Source organism: Danio rerio, chromosome 5, assembly GCF_052040795.2.
Source record: "Danio rerio strain M-AB ecotype USA chromosome 5, GRCz13ab, whole genome shotgun sequence".
Lineage (NCBI taxonomy): Eukaryota > Metazoa > Chordata > Actinopteri > Cypriniformes > Danionidae > Danio > Danio rerio.
The window spans coordinates 75,432,468-75,451,080 of NC_141025.1; the positions used below are offsets into that span (position 1 = coordinate 75,432,468).

The 18,613-nt window shown below is 39.3% G+C and overlaps 1 protein-coding gene and 2 long non-coding RNA genes across 13 annotated transcripts in view; 1 reads left to right on the plus strand and 2 right to left on the minus strand.

Annotated features, from left to right (window-relative positions):
- Window positions 1-18,613, minus strand: part of LOC147844520 (uncharacterized) — an 81,242-nt gene that overhangs the window by 21,175 nt on the left and 41,454 nt on the right. The window contains exon 1 of one of the 2 annotated variants that reach the window (XR_015492062.1): window positions 2,591-2,793. The exons of the other annotated variant lie outside the window; for it this stretch is intronic. This is a non-coding gene — a long non-coding RNA (uncharacterized LOC147844520). Of the gene's footprint in view, window positions 1-2,590; window positions 2,794-18,613 lie in introns of those variants that run through there. 2 annotated transcript variants of the gene reach the window in all.
- The window catches only part of LOC100334158 (voltage-gated potassium channel subunit beta-3), an 89,352-nt gene that overhangs the window by 20,595 nt on the left and 50,144 nt on the right, over window positions 1-18,613 (plus strand). For 4 of the 10 annotated variants that reach the window (XR_015492035.1, XR_015492034.1, XR_015492033.1 and 1 more), the window contains exon 1: window positions 1,688-2,885. The exons of the other annotated variants lie outside the window; for them this stretch is intronic. Coding sequence is in view for 1 of the 4 variants with exons in the window: in XM_087254599.1 (XP_087110725.1) it covers window positions 2,635-2,885 (251 nt within the window). In the remaining 3 variants the exon portion in view is untranslated. Of the gene's footprint in view, window positions 1-1,687; window positions 2,886-18,613 lie in introns of those variants that run through there. 10 annotated transcript variants of the gene reach the window in all.
- Window positions 11,513-16,651, minus strand: LOC147844521 (uncharacterized). Its single transcript, XR_015492142.1, has 3 exons — window positions 15,379-16,651; window positions 14,718-15,023; window positions 11,513-14,660 (listed from the first exon to the last, which is right to left on the minus strand). It is a non-coding gene; the product is annotated as an uncharacterized LOC147844521 (long non-coding RNA).

Here is an 18,613-nt window from a genome sequence, read left to right on the forward strand (position 1 = left end):
TTTAATTTGCCACTATGCTGACACATAGGCATTTGTAGCTCCGCCCTTTTTTGAAAAGAGCACAATCTCATTTGAATTTAAAGCGGCAGTCACAAAAACGGCATAATAACAAAATTGCGTGGTGCGAAGTTCGCAACTAAATGTTGCAGCCTACAAAGTCCACAAAGCCAGATATCCAACACAATCTCACGGCAATTCGTACCTTTTTGATTAAGTGGCTAATTCGTATAAATTAGTACGATCTAATTCGTACAAATTAGTACGACTTGCTCATCCCCCAATGAAGGTTGGGTTTAGGGGTGGAGTTAGGTGCCACGCCTCCTTTTTAAAATCGTACAATTTCGTAAGACTGAACTCGTACGAACTCGTAGCAACTACACTGGCAAAACGTAAAATACTTACATTTTCTCAGGCTGGGATATCATGAATTGGGTGAAATTACATTCAAAATTGTAATCAATCATTTAAATTTAAATTGTTTCTGGAAATAATAGTATAAAATTCAGTTGTCATCTGCACAAGGAATCTTGGGATAGTATGGGTTGTAAAAAATGCATCGGTTTTATCTTTTATTTTCACTAGAAACAAAGGATGCAATTGGAGGTCACGTTTAAGAAAAGCCTTTAAATTTGACAGCCTTCATTGCGCTGTGATGACGCAACTGGCCTTCTAATATGGCCTTCGAAGGATGCAGCCGCTAAATTGGGCATGCATCTTATGACTACTAAGCAGACAGGATTAAAACGAGAGACAAAACAGAACTAAAAGTGTCCACAAAGCATAACCCATTCTACATTTTCCATCACAATAAAGGTCTATTTGTTTGATGTTATAAAGTTTCAACATTTTGTGTATTAAAAAAGACGACCTCATGCCTTTATTTTAAATTAGGCACCTTAATTAATGGAAAAAAAAGCTAATAAGAAACTATTCTACTTTCAGAGTTTTGAGCAACATAAGGCAACATTGATGCACTTCAGAGTGTCTCTGCACTGATACGTCATTAAATTGTTATTTTTTATTTAATATTAACAATCATATGTATTTCATTATTTATTGATTTGGTTCAGCAGGTTAAAAGAAGCAGTGAAATTCTTTTTCAAAAGTGTTTGCTTAGAAATAAAACCTCTCATTTGGATGCTAATATATTTAATAAATACATTTTTAACGTTGATGGATTGTTTATTTATTTTTTAAAAACATTTTTAACCTTTATTTTACTATAATTTAGTATAAACTGTGATCTGGAACCACAAATCCCATCCAGTTTCCAGTTTTTTGGTCAAATAGTTTCAAAGTATTATAAAAGAAAGCTTATTTATTCAGATTTCATCTGACATAAACATCTCAATTAAAAGAAAACCTGATATTTATGACTGGTTTTGTGGTACATGATAACATATTTGCCTATATTTACTATAACAATTGCTATTTAATATTCCAGAATGGTTAAATATCCTCTGGGTGTCTATTAGGTGGCTATTTAGGCAACCGAGAAATGTAAAATATTGTGCGTGGGTGAGCGAGTGCATGTGTGTATGTGTGACACAAACAATAACATGATTATTCCGCAGTGGTCCTGCTCAATTCACACATTAATCACAATGGAAATCCGAGAGAGAGAGAGAAAGGGGGAGAGAGAGAGAGGGTGGGGGTTCACACAGCATTTGATTGGGTTGTGAGTTGGCAGTAGCGCGTTTGATGGCTCTGTCGCTCATCTGAACGGACGCACAGCTCTCTTCTCACTTCCACCGACAGCCTCTCGCCGCTATAACGCGTTCACGACGCGACATATCGGCCATCAGGATCAGATCTGACGATGGAATATGGACCCTGCGGAGCTGTCAAACTCACTTTGGATCGCGTTCGGTGATCACCATGGCAATAATTACGCGTCTGAAAAGCAGCGCGACGTTTGCTGGAGCGCGTGAGGGCGCGCGCTGTGTCAGATAGTGACCATCACCGCCGAGTGCGTGCGCGAGCGAGCGTGTGCGTGTGTGTGTGTGTACGAAGAGATGTTCAGGCGCGTGTAAACACATTTCTGCAGTCGCGTATTTGGGTGCCATTAGGTGAAGCGGCGCCGGCTGTTGCGCATCCTGTCGGCGGAGACCCGGTGTGGATTGGGTGGTTCCGCATTTTGAGGAGCTCCCCCGCCTTGCACAGAGAGACCACCCGGATTCTGCAGAGGAATGCCTCAACACGGAGCGGAGGAGCGTCTTCAAGTTGCATCGATCCGGCTATGGGAGAAGTGCAGCGGGCGACTGCATAGACAGACCGGGCACGCAGCAGCACGTTAAAGGCCTGGACTGGAGCCAGTCGTGACTTTTTGCCAAGCGACATAAACACGCACCCCATCGCGTTTGGGTTGCGTTGGACGCGCGCCCTCCGCGCAACAGCTGCAAGTTGGTGTCAGCAGGTGCAAAACCTGACTTGAGCATCCATCCATCCATATATCTATCTATCTATCTATCTATCTATCTATCTATCTATCTATCTATCTATCTATCTATCTATCTATCTATCTATCTATCTATCTATCTATCTATCTATCTATCTATCTATCTATCTATCTATCTGAACACAAACATACCTTGAGGAGTCTGATAAACTGAGCGCAGAAGTGAGTTGGTCAGCATGCAGGTCTCATTTGCCTGTACGGAGCACAATCTGAAGAGCCGCAGTGAGGACCGGCTATGCGGCCTGAGAACTGCCCCTCCGCCAGGGGGCAGCAGCGGTGGAGGAGGAGAAAGAGGACAGGGGGGAAATGGCAACTACGCCACTCAGAGCTCAGTCAAAACGCGGGACGCGCCGGGGTCCCGCCCCCTGCCTCAAGGCCACGCCCACATGAAGGAGGCCATTGGACGACACAGTAGCATGAAATACAGGTGAGACAGGTGTGTGTGGGTGTGTCTGTGAAAGGGCGGGTGTGGTTTTGCCAAAATGACTTTTGTGGCTTGTTCAATCTACATGTTAAAAATGAGACAACTGAATTGTTTAATCCATTATAATTTGTAAAAACTATTAAGTTAACCGATTTGTGTTGGGGCAACATGAAGGAATTGTGTGGAATCCAGCATTTGTTGACACGTCACTCCTGTTCGAAAATGTAATCCATACCTAATTCCTACCAAAGTTATTATAGTTTGCATTTTTAAATGAACTATTATTAAGTCATTCATTTTCTTACAGCTTAGTCTCTTTATTCATCAGTGGTCGCCACTGCGGAGTGAACCGCCAACTGATCCAGCATTTGTTCTACACAGCGGATGCCCTTTCAGCTGCAACCCAGTACAAGGAAACACCCACACACACTAATTTACACACACACACACACACTACAACCGATTTAGTTAATCCAATTCAACTAAAGCGCATGTGTATGGACTGTGGGGGAAACCACGCAAACACAGGGAGAACATGCAATCTTTGACTTGAGCACAGCCGGGACTCGAACCAGCAAACTTCTTGCTGTGAGGCGACAATGCTAACCATTGAGCCGCCTTTGGGCTTTTATTTTGAAGACATTATTAGATTTGCTGTGCATTTCAGTCTAGTTTTAGCCAACTTCATGAGTTGTTTAGTTTATTTTTTATTTTGTGAACACATTTCTATCTAGTTATTATGTCTTTTGTTTCAGTTTTAGTAGTTCTAGTTCAACAGAGTTAACAGAACATGTTCAGTGTCGACCAATGTAAAAATGTTACCATTTCATGACTGAGTTTACCCTTTTACGAGTGAACATCAAATTAAAATAAGGTAACAAATGACCAGTCGTTTGCGGCTGGAAGGGCATGCGTAAAACATATGCTGGATAAGTTGACGGTTCATTCCGCTGTGGTGACCCCTAATGAATAAAGGGAAAAAGTCGAAAAAATTAAATGAATGAAACCAGTGGAGGAAAGAGTAAAAAAAAAAAATCATCCTTAAGTAAAAGTAATATACTTGCCTAAAAATGTAGTGCAAGTAGAGTAAAAGTCTCTGTTGTGAATATCACTCCAAGTATGAGTAAAAAGTAGCCCTTTCTAAAGTACTCAAGAGTTGTGAGTATTACGCTGTTTACATGCAATCTGTGCATGTGTGTATACACGTAACATTATGTAGTGCATTTATTTACACTATAGGTACAGTTGTCTTGAACCGTGCTGAAGCACAATTGCTTGATTGGACAGGAACTGTAGGATTTCTTTTAACTCAGCCAATCTCCATAGACAAGAAAAAAATAGGCTGAAGGAAAATAGTGGAGTAGAAGTACAGATACACTGCAAAAAATGCTTTTCTTACTCAGATTTTTTGTCTTGTTTCTAGTCCAAATATCTAAAAATTCCTAAATCAAGAAGAATTTGTTAGACAAGCAAAACATATTGTCTTGTTTTGAGAAATAATATGCCAATATTAAGAGTTTTTCCCTAAATCAAGCAAAATAATCTGCCAATGGGGTAAGCAAAATAAACTTACGTCAAACGAAAAAACAAGATTAATTTGCTTACGCCACTGGCAGATTATTTTACTTGTTTTAGGAAAAAACTCACTTAATATTGGCATATGATTTCTCAAAACAAGACAATATGTTTTGCTTGTCTAGAAAACGCTTCTTGATATAAGAAATTTGAGATATTTAGACAAGAAACAAGACAAAAAATCTAAGCAAGAAAAGCATTGTTTGCAGTGAAATGTACTCAAGTGAAAGTAAAAGTACACTTTTTTGAAAACTGCATAGTAGATTACAATTCCTGAGAAAAACGTCTCAATCACAGTAGTTTGAGCATTTGTAATTTACACCACTGCAGATGACAAATTTAAGATGTCAGTAACTGACTTTAAAGAGAGTAATTCAGTACTAGGCTTGGGAAAAATCACGTCATGAAAATTTTCCTTACTATAATATACCATACCATACACATCAAGGGCGTAGGTTTGCGCTTGACATTGGTGGGGACTTAGGACGAGTCCCCCCCGCCAAGAATGAATATTGTTTATATATATATATATATATATATATATATATATATATATATATATATATATATATATATATATATATATATATATATATATATATATATATATATATATATATATTTATTTATTTATTTTTAATTTATTAATATTGCTATTTATTATTTAACTGCTATTAAAATGTATTATTAAGTAATCCTCTCTTCTTACAATTTTTTTAAGTTAAATTAAATAGTCATGCGTGTAGCCAAGGGGGGTCAGGTGGTTTGAAAGACCAAAAGTTGGATTATTATTATTATGTTTGAATTTGTCTTATTATTCAAATGGACAAATTCTCACTGAGGAAGGTTGAATGCGCTGGCCAGTTTGTTATTTGCCTATAGGCTTCAATTTTTAATTTAAATCAAGTTTTAACAGATTTCCCAAAGAAAATTTTGATTAAAAAATAGTATTTTAAAAATAAGTATATTTACATATTTGAAGAGTTTAGATGCAAAAACCTCTAAATGCCATTTAATATTTTCTTCTAAAATTAGCATTTTTCTCCAACTCCTGTGTGTGGACTTTTACTTTTATAGTGACAAATACGTTCTTTTCATTACCTTTAAAGTGAAATAACTGAACATAAATATACAAGGCTGAGAAAAATGAGGAACGTAAAAAAAGCGGTGAAAACACTAGCCTAACGGAATTATCATGATGGACTTATTCAGTAGTGAACTTGAGTTTATGTGACTTACATTTTTCGTTGGAAAAAGCTCTTTATGTCCATCCTCACTTGTGCGAGGGACACACCTCACACACATCGGGAAATTCTCCCCGCTCAGTTGTTTTGGCGCTGTTTGCATCTGAAACTATGATCTGAAAGCAGCCTCTCACATGACAGCAGAGAAAGGCACAGCCAATCACAATGCTCATTTGTGTTTGGGGGCGGTGCGACTCGAGGAGAGAACGTGATTTAACCCTTTCGGCATGTCTAGGTTTATACTGACAGCGCAATGTTTTTAATTGAATTAAATTATTGGTGGGGACATTTCGGTAGTTTGTGGATATTGGTGGGGACACGTCCCCACCGTCCACCCTAAATCTACGCCCCTGATACACATACACCATACTATATACACTTGTGAAGTGCTCGAAGTGTTCGAAAAAAAGTGCTTAAATTTGACTTGAAGCCAAAAGGACAAAACTGTAAACCTAAACATAAACTGTAAACATATAAATCTGAATACAAACCAAACAGATCACTCAGATCTTTAGGATCAAATAAACTAAAAGATCCAAGAGTTCAGTCAAAGCAGGGTGAATGAGCTTTCGGCAACTATGCCCCTCGCTGCTGGAATCAGCTTCCAGAAATGATCAGATGTGCTCCAACATTAGGCACATTCAAATCAAGACTGAAAACACATCTGTTTAGCTGTGCCTTTACTGAGTAAGCACTGTGCTACGTCCGACAGATCCCATTATTATGTTTTTCCTTTCTTTTTTATTATCTTATAACCTATTTTAACTAATTTTTATCTGTTTTTTGTATTTTTTATTCTTATTTTTATAATTCTTATTATTTGTTTTTATTTTCTTATACTTGTATCTTTTATTCCTGTTTATGTAAAGCACTTTGAATTGCCACTTTGGATGAAATGTGCTATATAAATAAACTTGCCTTGCTTAAATCTGATTGGCTGATCGGAATGTTGATCCAGCTGAGCTCTATCTCATTGATGTCCAAACTCGGTCCTGGAGGGCTGGTGCCCTGCATATTTTAGTTGCACCCCAATTAAACACACCTGAAGCAGCTAATCAAGCTCTACTAGAAACCTCTAGGGAGGTGTGTTGAAGCAAACTGGAGCTAAACTCAGCAGGACACCACCCCTCCAGGACCGAGTTTGGACACCCCTGCTCTACCTGGTGAAATCACACTAGCCGTCTGGTCTGGGTAATGGCACCTGTTGGCTGGCAGATCAAGCCAAGAGCGGGGCTATTCTTTAGTGGCGGATGTTTTATGGCTTCTTTAAAGATTCATAAGGGCCCGCTGACAGCCGCTTGAACACTGAGCGTGTGTGTGTGCTCACTTGAACGCTTGTGTTATGGGTGAGTTGAATGAATTGCAAAGTTGAATTGCTTGCGTTTTTTTGACTACAGCTCATCTAATCCATCGCATCTCATATTGACAAACCTCTAACCTTGCATAGACTTGCATACAGTACAAAAAGGGACAGTCCATGCAAAAATTAAATTCTCCTCATCATTTACACAGTAAAATAGTTGTAAACCTTCAAGAATGTCTGTATTATGTTGAACACAAAACAAGACAATTTGAAGAATGTTGAACAAAATCAGGTATTAACATGTATAGTAAACTAAAAATACTATGGAATCAATGGGTGTTTTTGCTGCAAGAAAGAAGCTCAAACAGGTTTGGAACAAGCGAGTAAATAATGAGAGATTTTTAATTTTGGTTTGAACTATCCCTTTAAAGACTTGTTTCATGATGTTTAGTGAAATACACTGAAAAATTAGGTAAAAACAAAACAGCTGAGGTAAAATTGTAAAAAACTGAGTGTTTGAGGAACTGCAGGATGCCAGATTGGTGCTCATAACTCATAACAGTATACGTACACTCACCGGCCACTTTATTAGGTACACTTTACTAGTACCATGATGGACCCCCATTTGCCTTTAGAGCTGCCTAGATCCTTCGTGGCATAGATTTAACAAGGTACTGGAAATATTCCTCAGAGATTTTGCTCCATATTGACATGATAGCATCACGCTGTTGCTGCAGATTTGTCGGCTGCACATCCATGATGCGAATCTCCCGTTCCACCACATCCCAAAGGTGCTCTATTGAGATCTGGTGTCTGTGGAGGCCATTTGAGTACAGGGAACTCATTGTCATGTTGAAGACAGCAGTCTGAGATGATTCACGCTTTATGACATGGTGCGTTATCCTGCTGGAACTAGGCATTAGAAGATGGGTACACTGTGGTCATAAAGGGATAGACATGCTCAGCAAAAATACTCAGGTAGGCTGTGGCGTTGACACGATGCTCAATTGGTACTAATGGGCCAAAGTGTGCCAAAAAAAATCCCCCACACCATTACACCACCAGCAGCAGCCTGAACTGTTGATACAAGGCAGGATGGATCCATGCTTTCAAGTTGTTGATGCCAAATTCTGACCCGACCATCTGAATGTCGCAGCAGAAATCAAGACTCACTAGACCAGGCAATCTTCTGTTGTTCAATTTTGGTGAGCCTGTGTGAATTGTAGCCTCAGTTTCCTGTTGTTAGCTGACAGGAGCGGCACCTGGTGTGGTCTTCTGCTGCTGTAGCCCATGCACCTCAAGGTTGGACGTTTTGTGCGTTCAGAGATGCCCTTCTGCAGACCTCAGTTGTATCGAGTGTTTATTTGAGTTACTGTTGCCTTTCTATTAGCTGGAACCAGTCTGGCCATTCTCCTCTGAACTCCACAAGGCATTTGCGCCCACAGAACTGCCACTCACTGGTTATTTTCTCTTTTTCAGACCATTCTCTGTAAACCCTAGAGATGGTTGTGCATGAAAATCCCAGTAGATCAGCCGTTTCTGAAATACTCAGGCCAGCCCGTCTGACACCAACAACCATGCCATGTTCAAAGTCCCTTAAATCACCTTTCTTCCACATTCTGATGCTCGGTTTGAACTGCAGCAGGTCTTCTTGACCATGTCTATGTTGCTGCCATGAGATTGGCTGATTGGAAATTGGCGTTAACAAGCAGTTGGACAGGTGTACCTAATAAAGTGGCCAGTGAGTTCATTTAAACATAGTTAAAAGTTTCCTTTAACAAAGAACATCTGCTTTTTACGTACCCAGATGTAAGCTGCAAAACATTATAATCTGAATAAGTACTAAACAATAAATACCTCACATATACTAAAAAGAACATCGAAATATAACACAAAAATACGCCTCAAGTGTTAATTCATAGAGTTCAAATTTTAAAATACATTCATATTTGACAACATTTTTACAATAAAATGATCTATAATGCGATGTTAAATCATTCATTGCAGTTTGCCATGTAAAAAAAAGTGAAGTATTCATTAAGTAGATGATTTTTTTTATCCGGAGCAATTTACAAATGAGCAATTCATCTTAAGGAGGTAATAAAACAAGGAGTGCAAGCAATGCGAAGTTCAAGGGTTTCAGAGAACGTCCAGAACCAAAGCTGGAGCAGAGATACGAAACAGCCAAAGCAAGCAGTTTTTTGTTTCTCATTAAGGAGATTAAATTTCAGCCGTTTTTTAAGTAATATCAAGGGTCTGGCTGATTGGATAGGATTAGGAGGGTCACATTTAAACATCAGATCATTAAATGTGTAGGGATCAGCGCTCTGATTTATTCACATTTGCATAGAAACCTTCCTAAAAGTGAACATACGGCAGAATACATACAGCGGGGGAAATAAGTATTAAACACGTGACCATTTTTCTCAGTAAACATAGTTCTAAAGGTGCTGTTGACTTGAAATTTTCACGAGGTATTGGAAACAACTAAATAAATGCATATTTGCAAAGAAAACAACATTAATTAGTTTACAAATGAAGTTGCGTTAAATGACGCAGGAAAAAAGGATTGAACACATGAAGAAAGGGAGGTGTAGAAAGGCAGTGAACGCCCAGACAGCAGCTGAAATCTCTTACTAGTTCTACAGCAACCTTCTGCCCCTTCCTCAGTGTAAATGAGTATCAGCTGCTTCAGTCCAACATCTACATTAGCAGGAGTATGAAGATGAAACCAGGGTGGACATTTCAGCACGACAATGGTCCAAAACACAGCCAAGGAAAGTCTCAAATGCTTTCATAGAAAGAAAATCAAGCTGTAGAATGGCCCAGCCAATCCCCTGACCTGAATCCAATAGGAATTACAAATTAAAGCTCAGACGAGACCCACAGAACCATCCAGATTTTGACACTCTCTTGAAGTCTGTTGCAAACTCACACCAGAGCAATGCATGTGACTTCATTCTCCATATGAAAGGCGTCTTTAGGCTGCCGTCACCAAAAAAGCCTTTTTTTAAAGTATTAAATACATTTCAGTAGTTCAGCGCTTTTTGAAAGAGAAGTGTTTGAAAATAATTTTGCCCTCAACTGTATATGAGATTCCTGCTCTTTTATTTTGTAAGCATTCCCCCAGAAATACTGTAGCAACCTCTCAGAAAACCTCAACTACTGCAAAGCAATGCGCTACTCCAGACACCTTAGCAACACTCACCCATTCACACGGGGCGTCAGCTTTAACGCTTCCCATTCACATTGAATGGGTGACGTCAGGCATTGCCGAACTGAATTGTGGATCCGTCGTTGCCGCTTCAGAGGCGTTGCTCGCTGGAGAATTAGGGCCCCGTTAACACTAGTGCGTTTTAGTCTTAAAACGGCGTTTTAGATCAGAAACGATCCGCGTCCACATTAACGTTACACCTAGCATCTCTAAACATATCTCCGTCCACACTACGCCACCAAAAACGTATATCACATGATCATTCACGCACTCTGGGCATGCGCATTCTAGTATAAACAGGAAGCATGCATCTCGCTCGGCATTTTGTTATTGTTAGTCAACAAACGCCGGTTGAACATTAAACCTGATGGCATAGAAAGCAAGAGAGGTACTTTTGTGGACAGATAACGAGGTCGAGTTGTTACTAAACGTAACAAATGAATAACTCCACAATGGCGCCTAAAACAGACAATAATGCAAACAACGCTCCCGTTTCTGTGTCCATGTTGTTTAAAGTGAAGGCTGGTCTGCTGTCTTCCAGTAGCGGTAAAGCCATGTGTTATAGTCATGTGATAGAGGCTTGACGAATAAGCGAAGGATACGCAATGACACGAAAGCCCCAATCAGGTAGCGAATCTCAGCAGCCCCGCCTCCGTTTTCAGATGTCTCCGTTTTTCCTCATCCACACTGAGACGAAGCAGCAGCGTTTCAGAATGAAAACGGCCTCTCCAGCGTTTCCAAAACGCTCCGTTTTCGGCGCTCGAGAACTCCGGCGTAGTGTGAACGGATGGCGTAACCCTAGCAAAACGTATGCGTTTTAAAACGAAAACGCATTAGTGTAAACGGGGCGTCAGCCAATCAGATCGCTGTATGCAAACACACCAGTTCTGACAGTGGCCTATTGCTGAATAATTTCATTGGCTGACGCTGCTATGACGATCGCAACTCCAGACACGCCCTCTGTCAAGCATTGATGCTGAAGCCCCGTGTGAATGGGACGTGACTGTCTGTCACAACCAAAAACTGAAGCTGGGTGATATGATAAAAATATCATATCAAAAGTCATCTCATATGCTGATAACTATACATATATATATATATATATATATATATCACCAAAGGGGTCACCAAACTTGTTCCTGGAGGTCCAATCATAATCGAACACACCTGAACATGCTAATCAAGGTCTTACTAGGTATACTTGAAACACCCAGGCAGGTGTGTTGAGGCAAGTTGGAGCTAAACCCTGCATGGACACCGGCCCTCCAGGACCGAGATTGGTGCTCTATATCAGGGATTCCCAAACTTTTCCGTCCACGACCCCCAAAATAACAATGCCAGTGACTCGCGACCCCCAATATCTTCTGAGGTGGTTATAAATCCAGAAATCTTGCATGCAGTGGCGCACACACCAATAGACCCAAGTCTATCCTTGGTTGAATTTTTTGTAATGTATGTCAGTGCTGTAAATAGGCTAGAAAGTTTAACCTGGTGTTATAAAATTAATCTGCTGCATCTGACGCTATTGCTGTGTCTTTAATGTAATGTAATTACCCCAGGGGTTGCAATCCAATAGAACTAGTAACTATAGGCTATAAAGTAACTATATACATTAGTACATAGTAACTATAAACAACTATTTTTTTCTTTTTTTTAGTAGGTTATGAATAAAATAAGGTAATTAAGGTAACCCTTCATTGTCCCGCGACCTCTCGGGGGGTCCCGACCCCCACTTTGAGAACCACTGCACTATATGCATTGACCACATGTGAAGGATTTCTTTTTACTTTATTTTAAAGTATATTTTCAGAAATCTAGCGGCATGGTGTCTCAGTGCATTGTCGCCTCACAGCAAGAAGGTCGCTGGTTCGAGCCCTGACTGTGTCAGTTGGTGTTTCTGTGAGGAGTTTGCATGTTCTCCCTGTGTTGGCGTGGGTTTCCTCGGGGTGCTTCAGTTCCCCCCACAGTCTAAAGACATGCGGTAAAGGGGAATTGGGTAGGCTTAATTGACCGTAGTGTGTAGGGATGTTTCCCAGTAATGGGTTGCAGCTGGAAGGGCATCCACTGCGTAAAACATATGCTGTATAAGTTATCGGTTCATTCAGCTGTGGTGACCCCTGATTAGTAAAGGGACTAAGCCTAAAAATGAATGAATGAATGAATTTATAGATCATCATATTGCACAGCCACAACAATGTAGAATTAAATGTACACATGTGAAACTGTCTTTAGAAGTTGTGTTCGGAGATAAAATATACAGCCTGTACAGTATGTCTGTGGGAAGACTCTGTAAAACATACGTGCGTGCTTTGTGTTAGTTCTTTCGGAGCAGTTTTACAGCGCACAGGGCGCATATTTCACAGCTGGACAATCCGAGCTGTCCATTAAGTCTTTAAAGGTCATGTTATACTGTCTGAAGGATGCTATTATTAGAACATTGGCCATTGCTGACTTATCCATTAAAGTCAACATGCTTGACCCTGTTTGTGTGTTAATACACATTCTTGAGGGCCTGTTGCACAAAGCTGTTTTTTTTTACTCTGGTAAATCTCTGTATAGCTTGATTAGGTTTATTGATCATGGTACCTTATGCTCCTTTGGGAGGAGTAAAATTTACATAAGTAGTTTTAACAATCAGATGCGTTTAAGCCTGGAAATGCGTCCCAGACCACCAACAGCAGGCGTGTCCAAGCTCAGTCCTGGAGGGTCGGTGTCCTGCAAAGTTTAGTTCCAACCCCAATCAGACACACCTGGGCTAGCTAATCAAGCTCTTACTAGGCTTTCTAGAAACATCCTTGCAGGTGTGTTGAGGCAAGTTGGAGCTAAAATCTGCAGGACACCGTCCCTCCAGGACCAAGTTTGGACACACCTGACCCACAGTATATCCATCTCGAATGCGTTTCAGAAGGCATTTACACCTGCCATTTTTAAGATCGGTAAGCTATCCAATCAGAAAGAAATGCATCAAGTGTCCAGGTGTAAGAAAGAAAAAAATGCGTTCACGCTAAAAAAAGTACATGCTTTCTCACAGTCATTAGCCCCGTTCACACATACAGACCTTTCCGGAAAATTACCGGCAATTTTCCGGAAAGGTGTGTATGTGTGAACAGGCCCTTTTTGAAAATACCGGTAAATTCTTTCTGGCTATTTTCTGGAAAGAGATGTTGTAACATTACCGGTAATTTGCCGGAATGCTGCGCTGTGTGAATGCAGAAGGAAGATTGCCGGAAAGATCGCATGCACGTCTAGAACGTGCTGACGTGAGACGTCTGCTTTAGCCAATCAGAACAGTCAGACGCATTCACGTCCGCGCGGTTTATGAGAATAAAAGCCTTTGAATATTTTTCCAGACACATTTAGCTGCTAGATGTTAGTCAGATCACGTTTATATGTTCCTTCTTAATGCCAATCGTGTAAATAATTATCGATAAGATGCTTATGATAAGCCGTTGTTTGTTTACCTATAAGCTCTGCATCGCATGTGCCCGTGAAGCAGCTGGTGAGCCAGCACACACACACACACACACACACACAAACAAATATCATGAACATCTCGACATGCGAAAGTGCTTCTCTATATGTTTTCATCGAAGTTGTTCACAAAACTGATCCATCCACAGAGTTTGTAATGTAGTCAAATGTTTACAAATACAAGCGCAGCTGTTTAGAGCTCGTCTCTGGTTAATGATGTCAGAATTTACCGGTATTTTGGAATGGATGTGTGAATGCTCTTTTCCGGAAAAATTCCGTAACGTCCTCGCCTGTGTGAACAGCACTTTTTTGAATTTACCGGGAAAGTTGTTCCGTAAATTTTCCGGATATTTACCGGTATCACTGTGTGAAAGGGGCTATTGTTTCCCGTCACTTATGAAGGTGAGAAGCCTCCACATCTCGGTCAGACCGTCTTTTAGTTTCCGGAAGCTCTTCACAGTTGACTGCGCTCAGAAATGTGTCCTTCTGCAGTGGAAACTCCTCTTTTCACGATCCCATCCATTCCGGCTGGATAAAGTCTACTTCCACACCACGTTTCCTTCTCACTGAATATCCTGGTGAACTGTAGAAGATGTTTCAGAGTATAGTGCTGACTTTAGTATGTTTATATGAGTGTCTGTGTGTGCATGTGTGTGAGACTCCAGCCTCAGACTGCACACACACAGATCGTACAGACCTTTCTCAGAAATTGCTGAGCCATTATTTAAACGAGTTCTCACTTTACTGCATGTCAGACTGTTTGATCCGCCTGGACCTAAAAGCAAACCCCATAGTGAATTTATTTTCATTTTGCATAGACACTCTTTCTTTCTTTCTTTCTTTCTTTCTTTCTTTCTTTCTTTCTTTCTTTCTTTCTTTCTTTCTTTCTTTCTTTCTTTCTTTCTTTCTTTCTTTCTTTCTTTCTTTCTTTCTATCTATCTATCTATCTATCTATCTATCTATCTATCTATCTATCTATCTATCTATCTATCTATCTATCTCGTCTGTCTGTCTGTCTGTCTGTCTACCTTGTCTGTCTTCCTTGTCTGTCTGTCTATTTATCTATAGATCTATCTAAATTGACTGTCGGTCTCTATTATTGTTTGTTTGTCCGTCCGTTCATCTGTCTATTTATCTATCTAAATTGACCGTCCATCCATCCATCCATTTATCTATTTATTTATCTTGTCTGTCTGTCTGTCTGTCTCTATGTTGTTTGTTCGTCCATCCGTCTATCTATTTAGACTGTCTATCGATATAAATTGTCTATCTGTCTGTTTGTCTATCCGTCTATCTATCTATCTATCTATCTATCTATCTATCTATCTATCTATCTATCTATCTATCTATCTATCTATCTATCTATCTATCTATCTATCTATCTATCTATCTATCTATCTATCTATCTATCTACCTACCTACCTACCTACCTACCTATCTTGTCTGTCTGTCTATCTATCTATAGATCTATCTAAATTGACTGTCTGTCTCTATTATTGTTTGTCTGTCCATCCGTCCATCTGTCTATTTATCTATCTAAATTGACTGTCTGTCCGTCCATCCATCCATCTATCTATCTATTTTTTTATCTTGTCTGTCTGTCTGTCTGTCTATATGTATATTGACTGTCTGTCTGGCCATTCATTCATTCATTCATTCATCCATCTATCTGTCTAGACCAGGGGTGGCCAAACTTTTTCTTACGAAGGGCCAAAAACAAAACTTGATTGAGGGTGGTGGGCTTTAGGTAAATATACCAAACTATTTCATTAAAGCTGTAAGGGTGATTTCCTAATTTACTAATAGTTAAAAATAAATAGAAAAAATTACTTTCTACCTATCTATCTGTCAGTCTCTATATAGTTTGTCCGTCCGTCTATCTATTTAGACTGTCTATCGATATTGACGGTCTGTCTGTCCGTCCGTCCAGTCTGTATGTCTATCTATCTATCTATCTATCTATCTATCTATCTATCTATCTATCTATCTATCTATCTATCTATCTATCTATCTATCTATCTATCTATCTATCTATCTATCTATCTATCTATCTGTCTGTCTGTCTGTCTGTCTGTCTGTCTGACTGTCTGTCTGTCTGTCTGTCTGTCTGTCTGTCTGTCTGTCTATCCTGTCTGTCTGTCATTCTCTAATGATTAGAAATCACAGCAACAGCTCCATCAAATCATGCAGATAAAGTTTACAGCTTTAACCAACTCTATTGCTGAATTCAGTGTTATGTACAAGAATAATATGACAGAAGTTCACAAATCTATACATTATTATTAGTTTTTAAATAAAACAACCAAAACAGACCTAAAGATTCTAGAGTTGAACTTATTTTTTTCTCTTTTCAATACAGAAACCATTACATGTAGCATATGCACTTCCTGGTAAACAAAATAATTGTTCAAGAATGACCCATTGTATTGATCTCTCTCTCTCTCTCTCTTTCTCTCTCTTTCTTTCTCTCTCTCTCTGGCAGTTTGCCTAACATATTTAATGGCCTCTTACCTTCAGACTTCAAACTACTTAAAACTTTTGGCCAGCATTTCTCAAGCACTGACATCAAAGTGCGTCTTGGCCAACTTTATATCGAGTTTTCGTTGTGTTATTATTGGAGCAGCTGTGCCATGGGGTATTAAACAGCGAGATTATTAGCCTGAGGGTGAGAGTTTGCAGGTAAAAACAGAAAGACTGTGTGCTTATGGAGTTTCTTCAATAAACTGTCACCGCAGTTTTCAGTTATTACAGACTCCAACACACTAACTCACTCGGTGGTCACAGTATTTTCATGTCAAAGCTTGTTTACAGTGATTAAAGGGGTTGTTCACTCTTAAATTAAATAAAAGGCATCCGAGATCTAAATAACTTTTTTTCTGTAAAATATTAAAGAGATATTTTGTTGAAACCACAGTTTTGGTAATACAAAAAAAATGCAAGGCAACCAGCATTTTTGAGAGTCAAAAAAAACAAAACATACATGAGCAAAACAAACTGAATAGGCTCCTGACCAGTGTTGTTCAAGTTACTGAAAAAAATAGTAACTAGTTACAGTTACTAGTTACTTCATCCAAAAAGTAACTCTATCCATGTAGTCTATCTATCTATCTGTCTGTCTGTCTGTCTGTCTGTCTGTCTGTCTGTCTGTCTACCTACCTACCTACCTACCTACCTACCTACCTACCTACCTACCTACCTACCTACCTATCTATCTATCTATCTATCTATCTATCTATCTATCTATCTATCTATCTATCTATCTATCTATCTATCTATCTATCTATCTATCTATCTATCTATCTATCTATCTATCTTGTCAGTCTGTCTATTAATACTTTAATATTTAAAGGCTCTCTGCAACTCTCGCATGGTTGCCCACTAAAGCTAAGAGGGCTGTGCCTGGTTAGTACCTGGATGGAAGACCACATGGGAAAACTAGGTTGCTGCTGGAAGTGGTGTTAGTGAGACCAGCAGGGGGTGCTCAACCTGTGTTTGGTGTGGGTCCCAATGCCCCAGTAATGGGGACTCTATATATTCTATATTCGTCTTTCGAATGACACATTAAATCGAGGTTCTGACTCTCTGTGGTCTTTTAAAATCCCAGAATGTCCTTCAAAAAAAAAAAGAGTTGGGGTTTAACCCCAGCATCCTAGCAAATTTGGGGTGACACGGTGGCTCAGTGGTTAGCACTGTTGCCTCACAGCAAGAAGGTCGCTGGTTTAAGTCCCTTCTGGGCCAGTTGGCATTTCTGTGTGGAGTCTGCATGTTCTCCCCATGTTGGAGTGAGTTTCCTCCAGGTGCTCTGACTTCCACCACAGCCCGAACACATGCCCTATATGTTGATTGAATAAACTAATTTGGCTGTGTGTGTGTGTGTGTAAATGTGAATAATAAGGGACTAAGATGAAGGAAAATGAATAAAAAGCATAGCATGATGTAAGATATGTTCAGAATGGAGTACCAGCATACTGCATGTTGTGTTCCGTGCATACCGTTGTTAATAAATCTGATGTGATCGACTGTAATTGGGCGAATCCTTACATAAATAAATTTTTACATGCATTTTTTAACATATACACATTAGTATATACTTGCTGTGAAATAGCGTTAATGGCATTCAGAATAACAACAGCTATAATTATGCTAATGGCTCCTAATTGTTGTGATTAAATAGCTTCCATTTCATTTTCATGCACTAGGAGAGGCCATTACAAAACATATGCATGTGGCATCATCTGTGATAGTGAATATCTGAATATCGCAGTAGTGCTCATCATAGAGAGAGAGAGGGGTTATACAGCAGCGTGCTCATCCAGCGCTCCGTTATTAGCCAGAGAATTGTTCACAAGCCATATGTTCGATTATTTTTATAGCAGTTCAGTGGCTTAGAGACAGTGATTAACATGGCTAGCATGTTCATATGTCATTGTGTTGATATAATGGGTGTGTGTTGGTGCAACGCCTGCTGTCATTGTGTTAACACTCACTCCTTGTGATAAAAGGAGTACAGGTGAAGTCTGCATTATAGGCCCTCCTGTATATTTCCCCCCCAATTTCTGTTTAACAGAAAGAAGATGTACTTCAACACATTTCTATACATTATAGTTTGAATAACTCATTTCTAATAACTGATTTCTTTTATCTTTGCCATGATGACAGTACAGAATATTTGACTAGATATTTTTCAAGATACTTCAGTTTAAAGTGATATTTTATGTTTAAATTGTTTATTGTGAAAAAACAAACATTACATCAGTACAGATAGTTACATATCTTTCTTTTTTTTTTTTTACAAAAGAGACAAAAAAAATAACAAAAAAATATATATAATAAAAAAGAGAAATATTAATAATAATGATAATAATAAAAGAGGAAAAGAAAAATAGAAACATAAGTATTAAGTGTACTGTAAATTACAATCAAA